At 50.7% G+C, this 24,970-nt stretch overlaps 1 protein-coding gene across 2 annotated transcripts; it reads right to left on the bottom strand.

Annotated features, from left to right (window-relative positions):
- Positions 1-1,900: 1,900 nt before the first annotated feature.
- Positions 1,901-14,359, bottom strand: ENO1 (enolase 1). 2 transcript variants are annotated; one of them, XM_041419386.1, is made up of 12 exons: positions 14,208-14,359; positions 10,826-10,919; positions 9,453-9,548; positions 7,303-7,361; positions 6,276-6,345; positions 5,971-6,104; positions 5,616-5,838; positions 3,883-4,080; positions 3,458-3,659; positions 3,205-3,313; positions 2,751-2,809; positions 1,901-2,358 (listed from the first exon to the last, which is right to left on the bottom strand). In XM_041419386.1, the coding sequence occupies exons 1-12, from the start codon at positions 14,337-14,339 to the stop codon at positions 2,289-2,291; spliced, it is 1,446 nt and encodes a 481-aa protein (XP_041275320.1). In that variant the 5' UTR covers positions 14,340-14,359; the 3' UTR covers positions 1,901-2,288. The 2 variants fall into 2 exon arrangements, with proteins under 2 accessions (XP_041275320.1, XP_041275319.1); XM_041419385.1 differs by lacking the exon at positions 7,303-7,361 and adding an exon at positions 6,968-7,026 and having other exon boundaries at positions 14,208-14,358.
- Between the last annotated feature and the right edge of the window lie 10,611 nt (positions 14,360-24,970).

Genomic DNA, 24,970 nt, shown 5'->3' on the forward strand with positions numbered 1-24,970 from the left:
TTAAGGAGCAGACACAGCTCCCCCCTCTCCAGCACTGCGGGTTTGGGTCTTGATTTTCAGCAATCAAACCTTGTTCCCTATTCAATCCTTCCCCTCACTCCAAACACACACGGCGTTCCCAATCATTCACTTTTCTCTAACACGCTTAAAATCCTTCTACAAACCCCAGCCCCACGTTGCAGCACTTCCCCGCTCAGGGCTCTTTTCTTCCTTTGCAAGGGACTCCTTTCAACGCTGCAGCCTCATTAGGGAGAGCCTGAATCCGCTGCAGCTGGAAGCACCTTGCTGATCCGGCCCAAATACTCTCTGAGGCTGAACTTGAAAGCTTTCTGTGAGGGGTTTGATGGGACAGGTGAGCACAGCATCTGACACGGCAGGACTGATCCAGCGCAGGAGGAGCTGGAGTTCAGTGGCAGCTGGCTCCAGCTCCGGGCTGTGCAGCCCGAGCAATGTTCCAGCCCTGCCCTTCCCTGGTTATTTTAAGGCAGCACACACCTGGTAATTGACCTGGAGCTGTTCTCTCCACCTTGCTCTGACAAGGTGTGAACGATAATGAATTCATGCCCGGCTCCGTCTGCAGCGTTAGTGGAAGGGCTTTTGTCAGAGCTGGCACCGAGCTCTTCCCCTGAGCAGAGCAGGATTCCAGGATTCCAGGATTTCCCCCACAATGATGTGGCTGCACACGAGCACAGGCCCTGCTCATGTCACTCATTCCATCACAGCCTCACCGCCCTTCGGGCAATTTATGGCAACCAGTGACCTGATTTCCCTGCTCATGTCACTCATTCCATCACAGCCTCACCGCCCTTCGGGCTTTGGGCGATTTATGGCAACCAGTGACCTGATTTTCCAGCTCCTTTTGCTTTCTGATGCTTATTAAAAGAAAATCACCAGGTGCAAATAGAGGCCCAGGTAAGGGGGTTGAGCATTTGGCTTCACTTACTGAAGTGCCGGGTGGGGAACAGCCCTACTCGTGCTCCTGAACACAGCTCTGCTAAAAAGCTTCCTAAACCATTCTGCAGATAGTAGAAGCTGCCTCTTCGAGAGAAGAAAAATCCCCTGATAGGATTTGTGTGTAATTAGCTGGTTTATTCATTTAACAGGTCTAATTCAGAGATCAGCTAAGTGTGAAAAGTGCAGTGGGCTTCAAACGTGCCACAGAGTGCAACCAGCTCAGAGCAAGGCCTGGGGAAAGGACAAATGTGGGAGAGAGGAGGCCCTGGCCGGGTGCTGAGCTGGGGCTGCTCAATTTGGTATTTATTTGCTCTTCTCAAGAGCAGCCTGACAAAGGAGATAAAGCTCCTAAGGAAACAGAGCTGCCAAGCGCCCAGGGAAGGTCGTTTCCCTGTTATTGTTTATTTGCTCTTCTCAAGAGCAGCCTGACAAAGGAGATAATGCTCCTAAGGAAACCCAGCTGCCAAGCGCCAGGGAAGGTCGTTTCCCTGTTATTCCACAGCAGAAATGAGAAGATTCCTTACGGTAGCTGGGCCAGGATCCCGAATGTTCGGTAACAGAATGGGCCGGTGCGGGTGCAGTGCAAGGCATAAACCACCGGGGGGCAGCGCTGAGCGCCGCGAGAGTCATTAACGGATCGGAAATTAATGATTTTCTTACCGATCTGCACTACGGAAAAGAACAGCACGAACTGGCTGAGACATCCTCTCGCTCAGTTGTGTGATAATTTGTTTTTTCCTGTCTGGGAACGGGCTGAGGTCACAATTCTGCTCCCTGTCACAGAACCACCATGGGCACAGACACACCAAAAATTCTTGCCAAATCCTGGGAAAAAGGGCAAGATGAGCCTTAAGGTCCCTTCCAACATAAACCATTCCATGACTCCATGATGTAGGAATCCCTGCTCCCCAAACTCCTCCAAATAATTCCAAGGCACACACAGTGCTGGGTTGTTTGATGCTTTTATTTATCACATGTAAAAACACTACTGTCTGTCTGCAGGTACCTCTTGCTGCACTGCAAATCACACAGCTCCAAACGCTGAAGATGAGACAGAGAAGGGAACTGAAGTGTTTATGCCCAGAATCACAATGTCATGACCCCCGAGGGTGTTAAATACACACAACACCCCCAGGACTGTTCTACAGAAGCAGCAGAGCATTACAATTGACAGACCAGAGTTGGTGAAAACACTGGGTGAAGGGATCATCTAGGTGATAAGAGGACCTGCAGACTGGTCTTTTCCTTCAGCTGCCCTTATCTTTCTAGTACAGGTAATTGTGATCTAAGTCAATATCTAGTGCTGAACCAGAACAGGGGAGACTCTTCCACACTTAGTTGACACGAGGGTTCCTGAAGTTCCTCCCAGCAAAGCGAGCCTTGCTGCCGAGCTCCTCCTCAATTCTGATGAAGGACAGAGAGCACAGGGTGTCAGCAGCCAGCAGAGAACCCCTGCACTGGCACAGGCCTCTCACTGAACTCCTGACCCTCAAACACCCAGCCCACCTGGGCCTGGAGGTCCTACAGCCACCAGGCAGCTGCCACCAAGCCCCTGCACAGTGTGCCACACGTGGGACACAACCCAAATGTCTGAGATGCCTGCCAAGGGAACTGCCTCGTGCACAGAGGGCAATGTCTCCGTCCAGCATCACAGGATGCTTGGTGTGATCTGTTCTGGGGCTCACCCACCCAGCTCCTCTCAGCCTACAGCCAGCAGCACCTCTGCCATGTGCTGCAGGTGTTTCTGAGGGGCACAGCCCAAGCACAATGGATCCCTTTCCCAGCCCCAGGCTCACCTCAGCAGCTGGTTGTACTTGGCCAGACGCTCGGATCGGCACGGGGCACCGGTTTTGATCTGAGGGAAATCACAAAGTCAGGGAAGAACTCCAAGTGCCAACACAAAACTTGCCCAGAGTAATGAGCATCATCACGAGCTCTGCTTGGGCATCAAGCTCAGTATCCACACAACAAACACAACAGGTCTTGGGAGCAGTGGAGGTGGTGCATTTGCCATCAGCTGCAGGACCAGCAAACCCCAGTTCAGCCAAGACCTTTGACATTGCTGTTTAAAGGTGAGTTTGCACAAGATAAGGTGTTCCCTTGTCACACTCCATTAACAAATCAGCTCCCTGCAAACAGACCCAGCAAACCTGCACCCCTAGAGGCAGTGCAGTGCACCATGGCTTTGGCCTCACCCCCAAATTAGCCCATCAAGCAAAGAGCCAAACTGCAGCAGCTGCAGGTACCAACCTGGCCAGTGCAGAGACCCACTACCAGGTCAGCAATGAAGGTGTCTTCTGTCTCTCCAGAGCGGTGGCTCACCATCACACCCCAGCCATTGGACTGGGCCAGCTTGCAGCTGCAAGAGATCAAAAGAAGCAGCTCACACCGTGCCCAGCAGCCTTTGCTGCAGTGGCACTGCCAAGGGGCAGCACAGGACCCTGCTCTGTACATCCAGGTAAAACCAGCCCCACCCTGGCCTGGCCCAGAGGGCAGAACTTACGCCTGCAGGGACTCTGTCACGGAGCCAATCTGGTTGACTTTGAGGAGGAGGCAGTTGCAGGCCTTCTCCTCCACAGCCTTGGCAATTCTCTTTGGGTTGGTCACAGTCAGATCATCACCCACCACCTGGATGTTGACACTGCCGGTGAACTTCTTCCAGGCACCCCAGTCATCCTGGTCAAAGGGGTCTTCAATGGACACCACTGCAGAGGGACACAGCAGCTTTAGGACAATGCTCTGCCTTGGGTGAGTGGCACCAAAGTGCTGCAGACAAGTGCTACCCACTTCCCAGAACATTCCTGAGACCCTGAGTCAGGCAGGAGCTCTCAATCTCTCCTGTAAGAGGGGCTGCACACCAACTCCCTCCTTCAGCAACCAACCCTAATTCACCAGCACCTCTGTGCTTCTCACTGAAGAGCAACTTACCAGGGTAGTTCTTGACAAAGCCCTTGTACAGGTCAGCCAGCTGGTCAGGAGAGATGTACCTGCTGGGATCATCAGGGGATTTGAAGTCCAGGTCGTACTTGCCATCCCGGTAGAACTCGGAGGCAGCCACGTCCATGCCAATGACCACCTTGTCAGTGTAGCCAGCCTTGGCAATGGCAGTCTTCAGCAGCTCCAGAGCTGCAACACACACAACAGCAGCTGCTGAGTGCCTGCAGGCAGCCCAGCCCCTCAGCTCTCACTGCCCAGCAGCACATCCACTTGGCAAAGAATCTCCCTCACCATTCAGAAAGCCCCAAGGAAAAGGTTCTTAAATTCTCCCACTTCTGAACTGACTGGAGCAAGATATTACTGTAACACTGCTTTTAGCTTGTAATACCCTTGAGACACCATTATGGGATTCCTAATCTCTTCAGGCAGGACTACCTGTCAGCCCAGAAAGCTTAATACTAGGTGATACCACATCCTCTTTCAACTTCATGCATGTGGGCAGGAAGCAGTGCCTGCACTCTAATCCCTTTTAGTCCAGAGCAGGTGTTGACCATGGAAGTCTGGAGCACCCAGGCCCTGACAGCAGGGAGCTGGAGCCTGCCTCTGCACAGGAGGCCCCTCCTGGCATCCACCTGCTCTCCACGTGCACATTTACTGCACTAGAGGGGACAGAACCACCCAGCAGAACTCTCTGGATACTGCCCACTGTGGAACTCTTTGGCAGAGTCCCAACCACCCTGAGTTACAGGGGAGCAGCTGGGATCAGCTGGGCCCTGTTTGCAGCAGGAAGCTTAGATCAAGTGTTCTCTTTTGTTGTTGGGTTGGCTTTTTGTTTGGGTTCTTTTTGTGTGGGTTTGGTTGTGTTTTGTAAGATGCTAATGCAGCACAAACTGCAAAAGCAGCTGCTGCCAGCAACAGAAATTCCTTGGAATGTAATTGTCATTCAAGGTCATCTTCACTGATGCCTGCAAGGGTGCAGACCCAGCAAAGCTGCACGTGACACCGGGACTCAGAAATGGCACAAGTGCTGGTGCTGTCCCAGTACCCTCAGAAAAGGCAGTGCAGGTCACCACCCCCTCCACAGCAACACAACCAACAGCTGTAAAGTCAAAAGCAACTGCACTGAGCTCGTGTCCTGCTGCCAGAGAGCAGCTCCATTTCTGGAGAGGCAGAGGAAGCTCCTCTGGTACAGTGTTTGTAGGAACAGGTATTTTGCTTCCCACAGTCAAACTGCCTCTCCCACAGGTTCCTGAACAGAATTGTTTGGCCATGGAAGCAGCAGCTGCCTCAGCTTCCCAGGCAAGCCTTCGTGTCCTCCCACACACAACCAGGCAGAGCACCAACTGTTTTCCCTCTTTGTCTGCAGAAAAACATCTCCACTGATCTGACTGTTGACTTCTGGAACACCTGCAGTGCACAGAAGTTCCCACACCACTTTTCAACTGGAAGGGCACAAGGCTCCCTTAAGCTGCTACAGGAATGAGAGTAATGAGGCACTGAAGTAAAATCCATCCTGTCCAACTGCATAAACTGATATCCAAGGGAATACCTGACCACATCACTAGAGCACCTTAGGATGTCTGCCAGGATAAGAAGCAGAGTAAAGACAAAGCAGGAAGTTCCACACCTTTGATATTGATCCTACTTGTCATTATATTGGGCAGACTATCAGTTCATTCTCCAGCTATCAGCTACCTCTCCTCCCACACCTGGCTCATCCTCACCTTCTTTGTTTTCCAGGATGTTGGGGGCAAAGCCACCCTCATCCCCCACGTTGGTGGCATCCTTGCCATACTTCTCCTTGATGACGTTCTTGAGGTTGTGGTAGACCTCTGCCCCGACACGCATGGCGTCCTTGAAGCTGTCTGCCCCCACGGGCAGGATCATGAACTCCTGCATGGCCAGCTTGTTGCCAGCGTGGGAGCCCCCGTTGATCACGTTGAAAGCCTTGGAGGAAGCAGGAAAAGCCAGGTTGGAGCATGGTAACAGCCCTTACATTCACACTCTTCCTTCTCTGGAGTTTGATCCAAGAGCACCAGGCTAAAGTCAAAGCAAGGCCTGCCCCACCCAGGGACTCACAGGAACTGGGAGAATGACTTCTGGGTTTCCAGCCAGGTCAGCGATGTGACGGTACAGGGGAACACCCTTCTCTGCAGCACCAGCTTTGCACACAGCCAGAGACACACCCAGGATGGCATTAGCACCAAATTTGGCTGCAATAGGAAGAAATTCATTAGAGAAGTGTCTTTATCAAGACTCAGCAATAGCAGCCCATGGTTTGAATTACAGCAGTGCACAGCACATGGCTCTTGGTTCTGGTAAACAGAATTCTATTGACCCATCTTTATCTTTTCACCCCTCAGTGCAACACAAAAGCCACTCACATTTGTTCTCTGTCCCATCCATTTCCAGCATCAGCTTGTCAATCTTTTCTTGTTCCACAACGTTCACATTCTGCAGAGGAAAGCAACCAAAACATTTGACACCAAGCACAGGCCCACAAACCCTCACCTGCCCACCCCTGGCAGGACCAACACTCCCTCAAGGGCAGCTACCAAGAGCTGGCCAGACCAATCCCTGCCACAATCACCCAGCAGCAGCCCGAGGCTGACAGCTGAGCTGGCTGTGCCATCACTTCACCCACTATCACTCAGTTCTGCACCAGCCTTTGTAGGCTGGGCTTGGTGCCCACAAAGCACAAAGGAATCTCATTCAAGCAGACTTTTCTGGATCCTCTCAGATTCCCTTCCAATTACCCTGCTTGGATAAAACACAGCCCCTCCTCATCACTCAGCCACTCTTTGAAGCATAAATCAGTTTGTATCCCAGCTGCAGCACTGCAGCTCCCAGGGGCTGAAGTGTCTCTGCACACTACAACACCAGGCTGCTGGAGAAGGTTCCATTACGTGTTAGATGTGCACTCATTAAGTAAATTAAGTAAAACCATGGCTGTGGTCAGTTTGTTCACATGCACCCCAACACGCAGGCTGACACCCCGCAGGTGACACCCCACCAGAGCATGGTTTGGACACTGCCTGCCTGTAGGAGATGTTAAGAGAAGACAGATTGCTCCTACCTTGCTAATCAGTGCAGGTGCAATCGTTTTATTGACGTGCTCAACAGCTTTTGAGACACCTGGAAGGAACAAGCAAATCAGACACCGGTCAACACACAGGTTATGCAGGGATTAGTGGGGGATGGCAGGAACATCCAGGAAAACCACCTCATGCTGCCCCAGTCCGAGCTGAGCTCATGGCCAGGTGTGATGAACACAGAGCCCCTGGCTGGACTGGAGGTGCATGAAGGATGCATTGGCTAGGACTCATCCAGGAATGCCAGGTTAGGGTGCCAGGCCATGCACTGCAGAGCCCCATCCGAGTGCCAGGGCTGCACTGGGAGCACATCCATTACCTGTGTGCACAGTGCCGTGGCCAGGAACTCGTTAACATATTTAACAGCTCTGGAGACACCTGACAGAAGCCAAACACCGGCGTCAAGGAGAGGACCCAGCCAACCACAGGAGTGCAGGGGAGGACACAAACAGGCAGCAGGACACTGGCACTGAGCCTGGACTGCAGACAAAGGGCTCAAGGAGCACAGGGAGCTGTGCAAGGCTCCACAGCCAGGTCTCTAACTCTGCCACCACCACTGCCAGCCAAACCTCAAGGGCCTGAACCACAGCATTTAGGGAAGGTTTTAGGATGGGCTCTCCTTAAGGGGAAGGAAAAGGTTTCCCCAGAAGTTACACACACAGCAGCTCAGGCACTATTTTGGAACACTGCAACAGCATCACCTTATTTACTGTGCAGCGTTTAAAGACTTCCAAAAACCTAAGCTTCAGAATGATGAATGCTATTTGACTGCATCCTGAACAATATTAATTGCTTTTCCAAATGGTCCAAGTCTGCAGACTTCTATTACAAAAGGCCTAACAGCTATCTGCAACTCTTCCCATTTGATAATTATTTTTTCATACCTCATGTTATTTCCCAGCTGACAAAGCCCTTCAGCTACAGCCTGTTAACCACAGTCTAATTAAATGCCATTAAGAACTGCCCATAGGATCAGACTTAACGGGTCTGAGCACACACACATTTAGCACAGTGAGGTAAATACACATTTACTCTTTGCAAGAAAAAGTGCCCTGGGTAAGCAGTGTAAGAGCCTCAGGTTTTTGGGACATTCAGTCATCCAGGCATTTATTCTCTGTTAAGGTATTAACAGCCATGAATCTTCTAAGACAAGGCTCTCCAAGTTCAATTCAGCTATGCACTTTAATTGTTCTTTCTTAATGGGCAAAAGATATTTCAGCTTCTTTTCACCTGCCTGGCAGGAAAGTTTGAAAATAATTCTCTCTTCCAGCCAAAAGTCAAGATTGCTCACGCATCACTAGTGCCTTCAGAGCAGCAAGAAGGAGCCCTGACTGTCCAAGCTCTCAGAATAATCACAAGAAGTACTACTGGGATGTTTATTAGGTAATGACATCTTGTTTGCAGCTATTCCTTCTCACCCATACTTGTTCCCAAGCCAGCCTGGTGACTGCTGGGTTTAGGTTCTTTTCAGAATGCACAGCCAGTCTCCAGACAAGTAAAATATTACAACAGTAACACAAACTTAACTATCCTGGCTACCTGTAATGGCAGACAAAAAGTCAGAGTGGCTGTAGCTGTTGTGGGGTCTGAAATAGAGGCACCTTCCAGGACTGGCAGTGCATGAGGTTTTATGCACATTCACAGTGGGCAGAGCTGGCATAAAACCTCAGGTTCAGGATTTAACATGCTGGGATCTAAGGAGTCTGCAGTCCCAGAGCTGACAGAATTAAGAGCTCTGGAAAATTTTGGTCTATGAAAAGACCTTGTGACTAACTGCAGGATGACTGGGGCTTACACAAACTTAACTATCCTGGCTACCTGTAATGGCAGACAAAAAGTCAGAGTGGCTGTAGCTGTTGTGGGGTCTGAAATAGAGGCACCTTCCAGGACTGGCAGTGCAGAGCTGCACATTCACAGTGGGCAGAGCTGGCATAAAACCTCAGGTTCAGGATTTAACATGCTGGGATCTAAGGAGTCTGCAGTCCCAGAGCTGACAGAATTAAGAGCTCTGGAAAATTTTGGTCTATGAAAAGACCTTGTGACTAACTGCAGGATGACTGGGGCTTTTGGAGCTGGCAGCTGAGATGCCCTTACAACACTGGCAAAGCACTCTGCACTCTGCCACGCACCAACACACAGTGCAAGAGCAGCAGGGTACCAAAGTACACCTGGACACCCTGTAGCAGAGACACTGTCACCTGGCTGGGTGTGCCCAGCTCCACACACCCAGCCATGCAGGTGCCCTGCCCTGCAGCACGAGGCAGCTGCACTGCTGGAGGCACTCACCCTCCAGGTCATGCCCAGGAAAGCAAGCCAGCACCTCGGCAGTGCCTGTGCCCAGCTCACAGCCCACGCCTGACAGGCACTGCTGTCACTCCCTGTGTGTCCTGCTCAGCTGCCAGGCCTTGTGCAGAGCACAGACAGTGGCACAGGAGCCCAGCAGTGGCAGGGCTGGGGGCCCAGGCTTACCTTTGCCCATGTAGCGTGTCTTGTCATTGTCACGGAGCTCCAGAGCCTCATAGATTCCAGTTGAGGCACCGCTGGGAACAGCAGCTCTGAACAGACCTGTTCACAACAGGAGAAAACACTCAGTCACACAAACACACCCAGCCAGACACCATCCCAGCCCTGCAGCTAGGAGAGGGACACAAAGCACACCTCTGCTCACACACACAGTGATCCCACAAAGCTTCCTGCTCATTTACAGCATCACCAGTTCATCAGCATCTCCCTCACGCTGACCAACAGCAAACTGACTCCTCTTCCACTGGCATTTCAAGAGTTAAGGAAGGCAGCCACTCCCCTTCCAAAAAGGATAGCTTCAGTCACTGGATCTGCCTTTGAGCTCAGGCAAGGCAAGCTCTTAAATTCTTCTAGGATATGGCATAAAAGGGACATTAGGAGACCTGTTTTGTCAACAGGAGTTCTGAGCTCTTCTGGCAACAGCAGAGCCACCAGACAGCCCATCCCTTCAGCCAAGGATGCTGAACTTGGAGCAAATCTGCACACTGGAGCCTGCTCTGCCTGGGGTTCAAGATGCCAACTTCAGCCTCCAGTCTTTCCCTTATCCCACTAAATCAAAGAGCTTAGTGGGGGCAGTCTCATTAAATGACTGCATTAATCTTTTGAGGCAGAAAGATCAGCTCCTTAGTCAGTGTATTACAGCCATTGTGTTTGCTCATTCCACCAAATCACATCGGTGTGAGCCTGCACAATGCTTTTGTCAGATCCTATCAGATGTGGGATGAACAACTAACAAACCAAGGGAAAGCCCTACAATAATTAAAAATATAAGATGTTACATGTGAAAGCCCAATTAGGCATGTTCTTTAGTCGTGCCCGAGTACTTAGGCAGAGGAGAAACCATTACCCAAAATTCAACTGTGCAGCAGAAGACTGTGTCACTACAGAAAGCCACTGCAGACAAATTAAGAATTAAACTTCAAGTGTTCTCACACAGTGTGGGGAGCACTGACAAGCAGGGCCATTAGCAATCCTCAAGAACAGAGTTTCCAGGTGTTATCCCAGCTGATGCTGGGCCAAGGGAAGGAGGGCAGATTTGGAACAGCTCTCCCACAGTTTAGGCCATAAGAAGCAGCATCCTCCAAAAACCCCTGCGCTGCCCATGCCAGAACTTGAGTAAACAGAATGAGGCATCCAACTCCTCCAACAGAATGAGGCAGAGGCTTTTTCTGCAAGTCTCACAGCAAGTTCCAACAAGTTCTCTGCGTGGAGGAAGAAGCCAGCAGTCCCACTGCTAGAACAAACTGGTTGTATACTTCTGCCTGCCTTGAGCTCCATCAGCTCTAAGCCAGGGAGGAACACCTGCAGTGAGGACTCACCTTTGTTGGTGTAGAGGTCTACCTCAACAGTGGGATTGCCACGGGAGTCAAAGATTTCACGGGCGTGGATCTTGGTGATAGACATCTTTAGTACCTGAGAAAAGGAGCTTACAGTTACTGACTGAGTGGTTTGGGGTGGAAGGGACCATAAAGCTCAACCCATCCCACACCATGAGCACTGACACTTGCACCAGACCAGGCTCCTGGATGAGCCTCATCCAGCCTGGCCTGGAACATTCTCAGGGATGGAGCAGCCACAGCTTCTCTGGGAAAGCTCTACCAGCGTCCCATGACTTTTATAATTAAAAAAAAAAATCACTTCCTTATGTGCAAGGGACAATTTCTTGATGTTTCCAAATGACTTGAGCTGCAGTATCATCAGAGCAGTAGGAGCGCAGTAGGAGTAGATGACAAATCTAAAGGAAAGTCACCTCACCATGTCAGAGCAGCAAAGAGTTCCCAAAACAGCAACCCTGTGCTATCAGTTAAGAGTTCTTTTTGACAAGAGACCAGAGTGCAATAGCTCTCAGCATGCAGAGTGCTCTTAGTATGCACAGCAGCTGCTCAGAGCCAAACGGAGCCAATGACGAAAGAGAAGCAGCCACAGCTCTCGTTAAAAACTTGCATTAATAGTTACACCCTGTTGAGCATTTACAGGAATAGTTTTTCCTCTTAAAAGGAATAAAAATCCCCCACGTCTTACGAATACTTTTTTCCCCTTCTCACATTTATCCACTTCAGAAAACTGCAGTAAGGGGATTCTTATGTAAGCCCAGCTAGATTTTAAAAATCAAGTCATACACATGCCTGTAAGGCATCGACTGGCACCAAACCCAGCCCATCTGCACAGAAGAAAGCTCAGCCTCAGAAGCAGAACTATCTGGAAGCTGGTTTTTTGGCAAGCCAATGTGGGTGGCAACCCTGTTTACAGAAATGGTCACGAATCCTTCCACAGTTACTGCAAAGTTAAAAAAACATGACCTTAGAAATGCTGCTGCTGGTTCACAGTCTGGGAGGGGGCAGCTGCTCGTTCCTCCCCCACAGCAAACTCTGCCCTCCCCAGGTCAAAAGGCCTCCCCAGGCAGCCTGTGCTTTCCCCCTGTGTCCCTTCCAGCTGTCCTGCCCCTGCAGTTGTCTAGGATTTCAGTCAGACCCCCACACTGACACACGATATGACCAAAATATGAAACAAGACAGCTTCTTCGAGCTGACCTTCATGCTGCCACTACCTAGCTTCAATCAGGGAACACACAAGCTGGAAATAAATCCCTGCAAGTCTCTGCTTATCAGTCCCACCCACACGAACACAGCTCTCTGCAGATGCACTGAGCAATGGCTAACAGGAAGAACGCCCTCTCATCCAAAAAGGGCTTTCAGAGTTTATCAGGCTGGCACCTGCTAAACCTTACTTTCATTTTTAGAACCTTGGCTTTGCCACAGAACTGGAGGTGGCTCATTCTTTGAAAGCACAGCCAGCTCCCAGGACCTCTCAGTGCAGTGCTACAGCTGTTTGCTGACCTTCACCAAGGAGGCACTTCAGGAACACACACTGCAAGAACTTCCACCGGGAATGTCTGCCAGGTCAGACATTACTCAAGCATCCTTGACAAAGGACCACAAGTCCCTCCCTCCTCTGCACAAAGAGGCATTTCACAGCACTCCACTACCCCAGAAATCATTGATGCTCCTTTTGCAAACTCCCCACTTCTGAGCTCAAGACACAACTCTCCCTTTGAGCTACAGAGTTAAACTGATGCTGTTTAGCTCACCACGATCTATTCTGCCTCAATCGAATCAGTCAATTCATCTGGAACACAAGGGTCAGCCCTTGTGTGCCCAGGTTTAACCACAGAAATGCTGACTGAAGGCAGAGAGGTCACAGCAGCACTGTCTGACCTTTGTTCTCTGCCAAACACGCAAACGCCCCGGTGGTATTTAACGAGCACACTGCCTTAAAGCTTTTTTTGCAGCATAATCTGCTGGCAAGGTCACTGTCTCCCTTCAGGGGAAGCCACACACTCCAGCTTGCCTGGCCTGCCCAGGAGCACCTACTCCAAGACTAAGTTTTACAACCCCTGCCAGCTCTGAGGACCTTCTTCACCACCAGCTCAAGTCTAAGAAATCAGCACTTATTCCTCATCTGACCCTCACAGGGAATGCAGTATTCTCAACTGGAAATACTCCAATTGAAAATTATTTCCAAAGATTTTTTCTTATAGCCAACACTACCACCAAACCCTGTCCTTGTGAGCCATCTTGCAGCCACACTTCTCTAAAATCAATACAGGGTTAAGGCTGAGCACTGCAATCTGAATGGAGATTTAAAAAGCAACACTAAAGTTTAGCCATAGAAATAACTGCCCTAGTGAGTGTCTTATTACAGGCCTGCCACATTTATCAGTGGAAGCCTCTCTTGACACTTAAAGGTCCTCATGACCGTAACTCTCATACCACCAGTGCTCTGAAAAAAGCTGAGACCTTTGAGTGCACTCTATCAGATCCCAACGTATTAATTCCCCTGCCAAAGCACTCCTTGAAACTGGACAAATGTGCTCATTCCAACCCTGCTCCTCTGCACTCCACGGGGCATTAATCCACCTCCAAAACACGATCCAACGGGTTCTAAAGGATGCCCGGCAGGGAGCAAATCACAGACACGTCCAACCACTTTCTCTCTCTGCGTTTAGTAAGATGGAGGCCTGAAACTGCGCTGGCTCATCCTGTGGGTTTGGATGACAAACTTCAGTACTTCCTGGCAGGCTCAGAGAGCCGTGGCCCTACCCTGTGACTCAGCAGGCAAGTAACGGAGCAGGAGGGAGCCCAGGATCCTCTCTGGCAGCCCTGCACGAGGCAAGATGGGTACCAGGCAGCTCTTTATCCACACCTGCACATCCAGGGGCTGCTCCCCACCAGCGCTGCCTCGGGACAACCCGCACTCAAACACCCGCTAAGAGACCTCAGGCACGGATGCAAACCTAGCAAACGTTAAATATTTGAGATGGGAAGCTGAAGGACATCCGCTAAAGAGGGGAAGGTCCAAATCACCACACGCAATCCTACAGCGACTGTTAATGATTAAAAGAAAGAGGTTAAACGCTGCGTTTGAGGATGCCTTGACCCACCACATCCCCCTGATTCTGCCCCCGCCCTGCCAGACCCACCATACCCCCCGTTTTTCATCCCCACCCCCGCACACTGCCGGGCTTCAGGCCCTCCCTTCCCCGCCGGTGCCTCGGGAACACACAGCGGCCTGCACCCCCCGGGGACCACCGAGCCTCGGCCCGGCCCTTTGCCACGGGGACGGCCGAGACTCCGCGGCCGCTGCCCGGAGAAGGGAACCGCGGCCTCCGGGCCCGCGGGGCGCTGCGGCGGCCGTACTCACCGCTGTGCCGGCAACCCCGCTCCGCAGCCGCTCCTCTACCGCCGCCCCGGCTCTGACTGAGACCCAACGGCTCCGCGCCCGCCCGCCTATAGCCGCCCTCGCGCACAGGGCCCGCCCCCCGGCCGCGCCCATTGGCCAGCGCCGCCCCCCGCCGCGCTCCGATTGGCTGCGGCCGCCTCGCGCCAGCGGCGAGCTCGAGTGCGTGCGCTACGTGCGGCCGGGCCGGGGCCTCGTGGAAAATCCCCGTGTGAGGGGGCGGGGCCGGCGCGGCGCATGCGGGCGGGGGGAGCGGGCGGGACCATGTGGAGCGGAGCGCGGGGGGAGCCGTGGGGGACGGGCATGGCGTGAGGGGAGGCCTGGCTGGGCACCGACCCTGGACACCAGCCGGTTCCAAAGCCCTGCCGTGGGCAGCCACATCCCGCACTGCCCCAGCTTGCTCCAAGCCCCGTCCATCCTGGCCTTGGGCGCTTTCAGTTATCCTCCATCCAGAGTGCCACGGACACCCTGTGCCACAGCCTCACCACCCTCACAGGGAATTTGTTCCTAATCTCCCATCTAAACCTGCCCTCTGTCAGGCTGAGCGCATTCCCTTTGTCCTGTCACTACCTGCCCTTGTAGGCAGTCCCTCCCCAGCTCTCCTCTAAGTTCCCCTCAGGCCTTGGAAGGCCATGAGGAGGCTGCCCCAGAGCTTCTCTTCAGACAGAACAATCCCAATTCCCAATTCCCTCCGCCTTTCCTCACAATCCTGTCCAGTTCTGGGCTCTTCAGTACAAGAAAGGCAAGGAGCCAGTGGAAGGGGTCCAGTGGAGGCCACAAAATTGGAGTGTGGAGCATCTCCCTCATGAGGAGAGACGGCAGGGCTGGGCCTGGGTAGTCCAAGGAGACTGAGAGGGTGGGAATAACCTGGAAAGAGGAAGGCTGGAATGGATGTTGTGTGCTCCAGGGAAAGGTTAATGACAAACACAATAAATATTCACTCTGATTTTGAAGTGACTAACCACACTTCCTGGGTGGGAGAAGGAGCTCTAACGTGGTGGCTGTGGCACACCAACTTCTCCCAGTGTGGAAAACTGGGCTGTGACACCTCAGAGCAGTGTGCCAGCAGGAACACCAACTTCTCCCAGTGTGGAAAACTGGGCTGTGACATCTCAGAGCAGTGTGCCAGCAGGAACACAAACTTCTCCCAGTGTGGAAAACTGGGCTGTGACACCTCAGAGCAGTGTGCCAGCAGGAACACAAACTTCTCCCGGTGTGGAAAACTGGGCTGTGACATCTCAGAGCAGTGTGCCAGCAGGAACACAAACTTCTCCCAGTGTGGAAAACTGGGCTGTGACACTGCACAGCAGTGTGCCAGCAGGAACAAACTTCTCCCCGTGTGGAAAACTGGGCTGTGACACTGCACAGCAGTGTGCCAGCAGGAACACAAACTTTCCCGAGTGAGGTGTCCCTGCCCGTGTCAGGGAAGGGTTGAGCTGTAAGGTCCCATTCTGTGTTCTGTCTGCGAGGATGTGGCAGTGCCCAGTTCACCCTGACTGCACCAACAAAGCCGTTTTATTGCTCACAGATCAGTGAAGCTTGTGCTCCTCCAGCCCTGCCTCACCCTGCCAGCCTGTGCCTGTTGTACCTTCTGGGCACATTTTTCTATCCTTCCTGAGAACATGCCCTCGGGACAAGCTTAAAGTCTAATAAAGAGCAAAGGAAGTCAGCTGGACTGACCTTCCCCAGGCTTTGCAAGTGCCCTCGGACCCGCTGTGACCCCGGGCTGGGACAGCAGAGGAGAAGCCCCATGCCAGCCAGGCTGGTTTGTGACAGTGCCCCGTGTCCCCCGTGCCCACTGGGAGTGGGCTTTGTGCCTTCCCTGCACATCCGTGTGCCTGCACAGCCGTGAATCAGGGCAGGATGCTGCTGGGTCCTACCAGCTGAGATGAGGCACCATTGGGCAGGAAAAGCTTGGAATCAAACTGTCACAGGTAGATAATTCTTTGAAGTGCCAGTCCCCCCCCAAACTGCACATTGTACCCCTTCATCCTTGGCAGCACTGCCTTTTCCTGCAGCCTCACCCTTCTTGAGAAGGGAAACATTCCCTGTAAAAAGACAATCCAGATGCTGGAAATCCTAAAGCTGCATTTTTATGCTGCATTTTAACTGCTGGATTAGAGATGCTTCACTATCTTTGCCTTTATTACCATGCAGGAAAATCACACAGAGGTGTCGAGTCTTATAATGAGCTAAAGAAAATGGAGCACAAGAAAGGCCGAGGCTGAGGGAAATTAAACATTGTATAGGCAGCAAAGGCTGATGCTGAAGTGCAGCAGGGTGCTCTTTGGGGACAAAACGTTTTCTGGAAGGCCATAATTGCCCTGGCGGGGGGCAGAAGTGGGTTTAAAGCAAACCCCACTGAGCTCTCCCTCAGAACTTGTCAGGAGGAGTTTAGGACTTGTCCCCTGCCTCACCCTCCTTCCCTTGTGGGCACAGAGGGCACAAAGCAGATTTCCTGGGCTGGAGCCTGCGTTCCCCATCCCAGCAGGACCCCTGGCCACGCTGGCCCTGTCCCCGAGGAGGCAGAGCTGGGGACACGGGGCTGCAGGCAGCAGTGCTCAGGCATCCGTGAGCACAGGCCTGGTGCTGTTCAGGTGTTGGTATAATTTTTTTCCCGGATCAGCAGATTTAAGCTTGCGCTGTGCCATACATGTTAAAATTAAACTCAGAGCTGGTATTAAAAGTGCTGCTGCTCAGTCATTTATCCTGCCTGATTTTTCTTTTTGTCTTGCTTTAAAGAGCATCCCCAAGGCTATGAGACTTCAAGGAGGCGTAAGTTTCTTTGGGAATCCAAGCTTATTACCAATTTATCAAATACTCAGTTCACTCTTAAAGTATTTCTTGTTTTGGAAGGGGCCTGTCTAATGGGGTGGACACTGGGGACAGAGATTGGGGACACATAAAGCCAGTGTTCCCATTCAACAGCCCACGCAGGAACACTCACACAGCAGAGGAACTGCTGCTGGAGCAGGGGGAAAAACCACGGCACAGACCTGGCTCACAGGGACCACCAGCCAGAAATGGAGAACGACCCTCAGGAGCAAAATCCCTCCACTGCAAGGCCTCGCATTCCTTGTGCTTTACCGGTAAAATTGGAAGTGTGATAAATTTTTTGATTTTTTTGGTGGCTGATGAGCACAGAAGCCAGCCAGGCCAGCCTTTCCCTGCCCTGTTTAGGGCAGTTGGGCAGGAGCCTTCTGAGCTCTGCTGAGTGTGAAATCGCTGCTTCAGGCAGCTGAGGGTGCCAAGGCAGAGCAGAACCACCACAGATCAGGACTTGTTTGCGATGCAGATGCATTCAAGTGCTAATAACCATTAGCAGTGCAGGGCACATTCCAGGGCGTGAGCTTTCCGAGCACCTTGAAAGCACTTCCTGCATGCTCAGGGACTTCTCTTTCCCCCCAGTGCCTCCCAGAACACCTCAAGATGTGCATGGGTGGCTGCATTGGCACCTCCCTCGCCTGCTCCTTCCCCTTCAGCCAGTGCCAGCCTGTTTGTGTTCTGAGCAGGTTCCTTTGGGAGCTCTGTACATCTCAGGGAGCCAGGCTTTGCACCTCACTTCGGTCCAGCTGGGATCTCCAGAGGGAAGCCACTGGATGTGGATGTGAGCACTCTGCCGCTCAGATTTCTGCTCTCCATCGACCCTGCAGATCCTGGGGTTTTTAAGGAGCGTTCATTGGAAAGGTAATGGCAGAGTCTGACTAATGTTCTGTCTGGGTGTCTGTTAAATTGTGGAAATGACTGTTCAAGATGTTTTCTTCCAGGCATTCAGAACCTCCTCGGACTTTACATCCTTCTCCCTCACTTTTCATCCCATTCTCTGCCATGCCTTTGTCTCACAGCTTCACCCTGCAGTGAGGCACCTTTAGGCACATGAATAGTGAAATGGCTGGAGGTGACAGACCTCATGGCTTCCTTAATGCTCTTAACTCCCAGCACTTCCAGCTTCCTTAATGCTCTTAACTTCCAGTCTTCATTATGCTGTCTTCTCCAGGGCTTTGGGGAAGGGCTGGTTAGTCCATTCTGGTTAGTGTGGGTCTGTGTAGTGTGGCTCCATCCTCAGCCTCCCTGAGTACACGAGGGCTGTGTGAGACAGGACCAGGCAGGATATTCTTTACTGCTGGAAATGCTGACCTACATTTACAACCACCACATCCATTCTCAGAGCAGGGGAATGGTCATTTGGAAAGGAACCAATGCATGAATCAGGGTGCTGATACCAAAGAGTACATTTCCCAGGAGCTGATGATCTGATATGGCGATTTGTTGGGAGACTGAAAGCTTCTGAACCAGCTGGATATTAATTGCCAGGAATAGTGGATCCAAAGGCCACAGCTGCTTGTTGCAGCCATGCTGAAACCATGCAGTAATTCTCTCTGTGGAGGCCAGAGTGCAAGTCCTGCAGTGCCTCTCTCAGCGTGTCTGAGGCTCCTTGCTGGGCAGGGCCTTCCCCCTCTCTTTGAAATGTATTCCACTATAAAGAGGAAAGAAAGCTAGGAATTGATTTTTTGGTGTTTAAGATTGGGGTTTTTTAAACGATAACCTGAAAAAAAAAAAAAAAGTAGTCCAATAACAACTAATTTGTTTCCTTAATGGGTGCAAAATAGTTATGTAAAGCACAAGAGTTATCAAGCAGGATCCTCTTGCCACAGAACAAGTACAACACAGACAGTAGGATTTAAATTTCCTTCATGTTGTCCTTCCTGCCTTAAAAATCAACCTCGTTCTCATGGGAAACACTTTCAGCTCCCATCAGCACTCTTAGCTCCTCAGAGTGCAGTGGTGATGAGCTGCTGGGAGAGGAGGGACTGTGGGCACTTTGCTCCTTCTGAAGGTCCCTGCAATGACCTTGCCTGCAGAAAAAAACACTGCAGAGCTGGGCAGGCAAACACTGGGCACTGATGACCTCAGGACTGGTCCCTTGGTCACTGAAACTGGGTGCAGCTGTCCCCAGCTTGGATCTCTGAATGCACCTCACTGAAGTCTGCTTTTATCATCAAAAGGAGCAGGCATGTCTGGAGGGTGCCAGAGATGCCCATGTAAAACACAACACCTCTGTCAAGGCTGGTTTGCTGCCTGGGCTGGAAAGGAAGTTTAAGGTGTAGTCACATTTCCTTGTAGTCACATTTCTTCCAATCCACTGCTTCATTTCTTAATCCAAATCCACATCTGTGCTGCCTTCCTTACCTTCCACATCTCATCATGTCCTCTGATGTTTTCAGAAATTCCCTGCTGCAGCTTTTTCCCATGGCCAGGCCTCTGACAAAGGATCTCTTCCAAAGCAGCTCTGGTCCTGCTGGGATCCCTCAGCTTCCCCCATCTTTTCCTCTCTTTTTCCCATGGACTTTTTTGCCCTTGGGAAAACAAGCCCAACTCATCCCTGAGGTGTGGCCTCTTCATCAGGTGCTGAGTGAGCTCCACCTTTCCGATCCCTTATCTCTCGGCTCCTTGCCTTGGGGCTGAAGGTCCTGCACTCTGCTCCTGCAGCAGGTTCTCCACGTGCCTGGAGAGCTGATTGCCATGCCTTTGGAGAGTGCTGTCCCCTCCTGCGTGTACCTTTGGCATCCCTGCGTTGCTGTGCCCTGTCAGCTGTGCAGGGGTTAATGAATTCCTGCTTATACAGCTTTTTGAAGATGAAAAGTGCCGTGGAAGGGCTCTGTTATTGTTACCACGTATGAAGAGGTCTGTACCAGACCCAACCGTATTGTGTTTGGCCACTGGATGTCACAGCTGCTCAACACACAATGCAGAAAGGAAAAGTGCTTACCCAGCAGTGAGCAGCAGCGCTTTCCAGAGCCCTTCCTTGTTCTGTGCACTGTGTTTGTTTGTTTTTTAAGGACCTGGGGATCTTCTCCTTTGTATGTGCACTGCTAATGTCCGTTTTCAGAGAGATGGAGCAGCTGTTGTGCTTCCCCTGCCTGCCATAACACTGGGAGATGGGGAGCAAAATGAACATTTTTAGGGGAGCAGTGCAGACAGGTATAAAGCACTAATTACACCGTGAGCAGGTACTGGCACACACTGCCAGGCTGCCTTGTTATTCCTTCTCTGTCCCATCCAGTGCACAGCACAGAGCCCTGGCATGAGGGAAACCTTTCTCCAAGGCTCTCCCTCTCACAGCTGCTTCCCTCCCCTCACTCAGACCACATTCCAGTGCTCCTCACACACAATGAGTGGCAAGTCTGGCCTCCCCCTTCCTAATCCTGCCTTCATGCTTTGCTTTCTTCCAAAGTCTCAAGCAGAGATCCAGAACATGAAATCCCCTTTCAGCAAAGTCTGTAGAGCAGCCCTAAAGAGACATTACAAGAGCTGTAATGACATTTCCTGGAAATTAAAATGAAGAGGGATTATTTGACCATGTTCTCTCCTTTTTATAGCATCACATTGTCCTTTTCTCCACCTTGGGGAAATGGCAGTGAAAGGCTGCTCCTGCCCATGGTGCAGCGAGGTGATAACCACCCCAGAAGTGATGTGAACATTAAAAAGGGAAAACTATTTTAAGATAATCCAAGGGTTACAGCTATAACTAAGAGTAATTGGCTGAAACTGAGCAAAAGAAAATTTAGGTTGACAATGAAGTGCAGGTAAGTAATGCTGAGATCTGTTAGACCGTGAAATGGAATTCGCAGAGGGAACTTCTCTGCTTTCAAATGGGCAAATCCTGCCTTTAGGAGCACTGGTGTAGATCTCTGGTGTCTGTCTCTGACTGCCTCAAAGCCCATTTCTTCCACAAAGCTTCAGCAGAATCATAAAGGTGTCTGAATTTATATCAGAAGAAGGTAAGAAGGTGTCCCTGCCCATGGCAGAGGGTTGGACTAGATATTCTTTAAGGTCCCTTCCAAACCAAACCATTCTGATTCTATGATTAAATTTAGTCAAATACATCAAAATATTGTATAAGATGAAGGAGGTCTAAAGGGATTGTGTGAACTGGAGAAATGAATTCCAGTGCTTTTCTGCTCTGTGATCTCTGTACGTACTTGAAAAACAGGGGCAAAAAGGGAAGAAAAAAAAAAGAGCCTGGGCAAAATATCAAAGAAAAGAGGGCCAGTTTTGGAAATAAGATGTAGAAACATTAGAGGAATTGTTGAATAAAAGAATCTCGTGTTTCAATCCGCACAGCTATTGTCAGCTTTCCTCATGGGTCTGGGCCTGCCAGCACTGGCTGATCTTTGCCTTTCATAAAACTTGTGTAGGCTCTGGATGCCTTCACTCATCCAGCACAACCTCAGCAGAGAGAGCTCTGTTTGAAGAGGTTTTAGAGTCACTCAGAAAAACCTGAACGGCCCGATTGAAGGCACTCTGTCCATCTCACTTCAAACAGCCTGTTCCTGGGCAAATGTTTGCTGGGCTGGCCAGTGATGCAGCTCTTACTGCAAGCCCTGATGGAATTCCTGCTGATTCAGAGGCAGAGGAGTTAACCCTTTCAAGTTCTGGGTCAAAGGAGCACTGAGGTTTGAGCCAGCTACATCAATGCCACATCAAGGTTTTAATGTGGCCACCAATACTCAGAATGCCAGACTTGAGCTGAGCTTTAGGCCAGCCAGGACAAAGAGAATAGCCTGGGAGAAGCAGGATTTAAAAGATGGCAAAGAGTCAGGGGAAACTGTAGAGATAAAAGTGAAGAGCATGGAAGCCAACAATGTGGGATAAAAGGCTTATTTCCTACTGCAGTCGAGGCAGGAGGGGGAAGCTGAGGCCTGTGTGAAAGTTCCCTGCCTCTGGGAAGAAATCATGCCAAGAATATTCATGGCTGACACACGCAACATCAGATTTTCTCACTGGCTGAGTCTCGGTGCAGGGATGAGTCCTGTTCCAGTCTCCACCTGTGAAGGCTCAGCTCACCTCAGGCACGGAGCTGCTGTGCTGCCTGGAGCTCCCAGGCACTATGTCCATTCTTCTCTCCAGCAATTATGTCCAGGTGGCAAAAGAGCTGACCAAGGCAAGCCTCAGGCCAGCCAGGGTTAATACCACATACACTAAAAAAGCTCCAAGAACCAGTAACCAGTGGGTGACGTGGGCAATGCTTATACAGGAGGACTCCCATAACATTCAGCTCCTAGTTAGAAGCTCAATATCCAAATTAAAGAACTTAATTGAAATTATTGTTTTGTCCTAACCTCAAAACAAATTCATGCTTTGTGCCCTTAGTAAATCCTTTCCACGGATTGCTGTGTCTTCATAGAATCACAGAATGGTTTGGGCTAGAAGGGACCTTAAAGACAAGAATTTGAGCTAACACAGATGTGGGTTTTGGGTGTGCTGAGCACCCACAGCCCCTGCTGATGTCAAGTGAAATGTCACAAATGTTGCAAAAGCTCCATTAAAAATGAATTCCAGTGCACCTCTCCAGTGCAGAGGTAATCCCCGTGCCTGGCTCTTCTTCACAGCCTCCTGTGCTGCTGTGTGGAATCCTGAAGTGCAAAGAGGTATAAACCCCCAAAATTTCACCCTCAGCTAATTTCAAAGCCTATTTACACAACTGGATACACAAGGATTAAGAAGTGCATTGCAGGGCAGGTTTGCTTGGTTTGGTCCTTGCACAGTTCAGTGCAACCGTCAGAATAAATGACTTCTTCAGAGGAGAGAGGGAAAAAACACATTTGGTGAATCAGCTCAATGTTACAGCAGTTGCCAAAGATTAAATATGCACTGCACAAAGCAGCAACCCAGGAGAGGCCTTTTTACGTTAACAATTCACTTGCAAACAATAAGATTTTGAGTCAAAGACCTGCTTCTGTTCTTCAGCACAGAAACCTGAGTTCCCATGGCACCTGTGGCTCACCTGTGCCTCTTACTGGTGAACTGCTGTTATTGTTCATAGAATCACAGAATGAGCAAGGCTGCTTGTGCTGCAGAATCCCCACCCCAAACTGCCCCCCAAATTGCCCCAAACTGCCCCAAACTGTCCCCCAAACTTCCCCCCAAACTGCCACACTGGGTCTTGCCTTCTGTGCAGCTCAGCCTGACCTTCGCCCCCAGACTCACCTCAGTTGCTGCCACCTCACTGAGTGGCTGAAAATCACCTTGTCCTGAAAATAATTGCCAATTTTATTACAAGTGGCAGGGACGCTGGAACAGAAGTGCTGAGATTTCACTGATCTGCACCTTCTTGCCTCGTGTTTAATATTGCTGCCTGTCACCTAAAACCAGCAGCCCAGCTGTGCTGCTTTTGTTGGAATCTCTAGTTCTTTTCCATAGAAGGTAAAAGTTCCATTCCTGGGGAGAATTCTGCTCCCCTTTTGTTTTGAAACCACGGGGTTAGGAGCTGGGGGCCATGGCTGGGAAGAAAGGGCTGCCAGCAGCGTGTCATTCCTGAGGGAGGAGGAGGATTTTCAAAGGGAATGGCATTTGCCTGGTGACAGGATACAAAAAGGCAGAGAGAGAATCCATGGTCTGTTCCCTGTTCTGCCAAGTGACTTTTACTGGACCATAGACAAGTATTTGCTTGGGACACATTTTTAAGGAAATCAAGTGTCTGAAGAGATACAGAAGTCCACCAGAGCATTTCGACACCTGCCACCTGCTAGTTTTTATTTGAATTCCTGCATGTTTTTTGAAAAGCCATCAGGGTTTCAGTCTCCTGCACCTTTCAAGTTTTTGAGAACTCTGAATTTTTTAAAGGATTCAAACTCTCCCATTCAAAACTAGATTTTCAGTGATGAGGAAAGGTGTGGAAAGCAAAATACTTTGAATGCTAAGGCTCAGGAGTGTGGAGTGCTTTTAAACCCAGTCTCCAGTTTCCAGAAGAGCAAAGCGTCTACAGTTTTGACTTCTAGCAGGACTGTGAGTGCTCTGCACTTTTGAAATCCAGTCCTCTGCATGCCTTCTGCCTTGCTCCTTGCCCTGCAAAGGGGAGCAGCCCTGAGGTCTGGGCTGGGTGTTTCTGCTTACAAAGCTCTGTTGTACCCACGCTTGCAGCGAGGAGCTTTCCAACCCATTGATGAGGAATGAATGGACGGGAAGAGCCGTGCAGGGGTCACACAGACCCCAGGCCATCAGCTCTGACCATCGGGGGTCCTGTCCCCTCTGTGGGGACAGCTTAGAGAGCCAAACTGCCTGTCCTTCTGGGGCTGGGCGAGGAGAAGGGCAGGAGGGCTGCTGGCACTGGAGAAACCAGCATTTGGGCTTTCTGAGGGGTCTTTAACCAGTCCTGCTGTGCTGCAGGTACAACACAGACATGCTGATGGCAGCGCTCCTGCTCCTCCTGCTCCTGGCACCCCTCAGCCGCTGCCACGAGGTGTCCTGGACATACAAAGGTAAAAACGGGGTGCTGCTGCTGCTGGACAGGCTCCCTGCCCTTCTGTGCTGTCCCTTAGTGAGAGGTCACCGAGCAGCTCATTTATTCCACTTCATCGATGCGATGCCAAAGTGATTCTCCTCGATGTCAACTCTTTTTACTCCTTTGTGTGGTTAGGACACATTGTCAGGGTTGGCAGCAAAACGAGGTTCAAACAATGGGGGAAATCTTTAGAGTGTGTTAGAAGAAAAGCTGCCCTTTGGATGATCCTGCAAGGAAAAGCTTTAAATACTGCCTGCTTCTTGTTTTATTGTCATATCCCAGGCAGTACAGAGCACTAAGAAGTACTTGTTTAGGTATTTATAATTTTTTGGGTGGAATTTTATCTAAATTTCATTTGTGTCAGGGAGTTGTTCGCAGAGCTCACTGAAGTAGGCGTTAATCCTTTTATGATCTTCAGCGGGCTAAGCTTAAACAAAGGATA

Source organism: Onychostruthus taczanowskii, unplaced genomic scaffold, assembly GCF_017590055.1.
Source record: "Onychostruthus taczanowskii isolate IOZ18803 unplaced genomic scaffold, ASM1759005v1 scaffold61, whole genome shotgun sequence".
Classification (NCBI taxonomy): Eukaryota; Metazoa; Chordata; class Aves; order Passeriformes; family Passeridae; genus Onychostruthus; species Onychostruthus taczanowskii.

Bases quoted from the DNA above. Each gene is read 5' to 3' on its own strand.
- ENO1 (XM_041419386.1), bottom strand. From the start codon at position 14,339: ATGGGCGCGGCCGGGGGGCGGGCCCTGTGCGCGAGGGCGGCTATAGGC. The intron at 7,362-9,452 runs GTAAGCCTGGGC...GGCTTCTGTCAG, and splicing joins GACACGCTACATGGGCAAAG to GTGTCTCCAGAGCTGTTAAA. The intron at 3,314-3,457 runs GTAAGTTCTGCC...GATCTCTTGCAG, and splicing joins GTGACAGAGTCCCTGCAGGC to CTGCAAGCTGGCCCAGTCCA.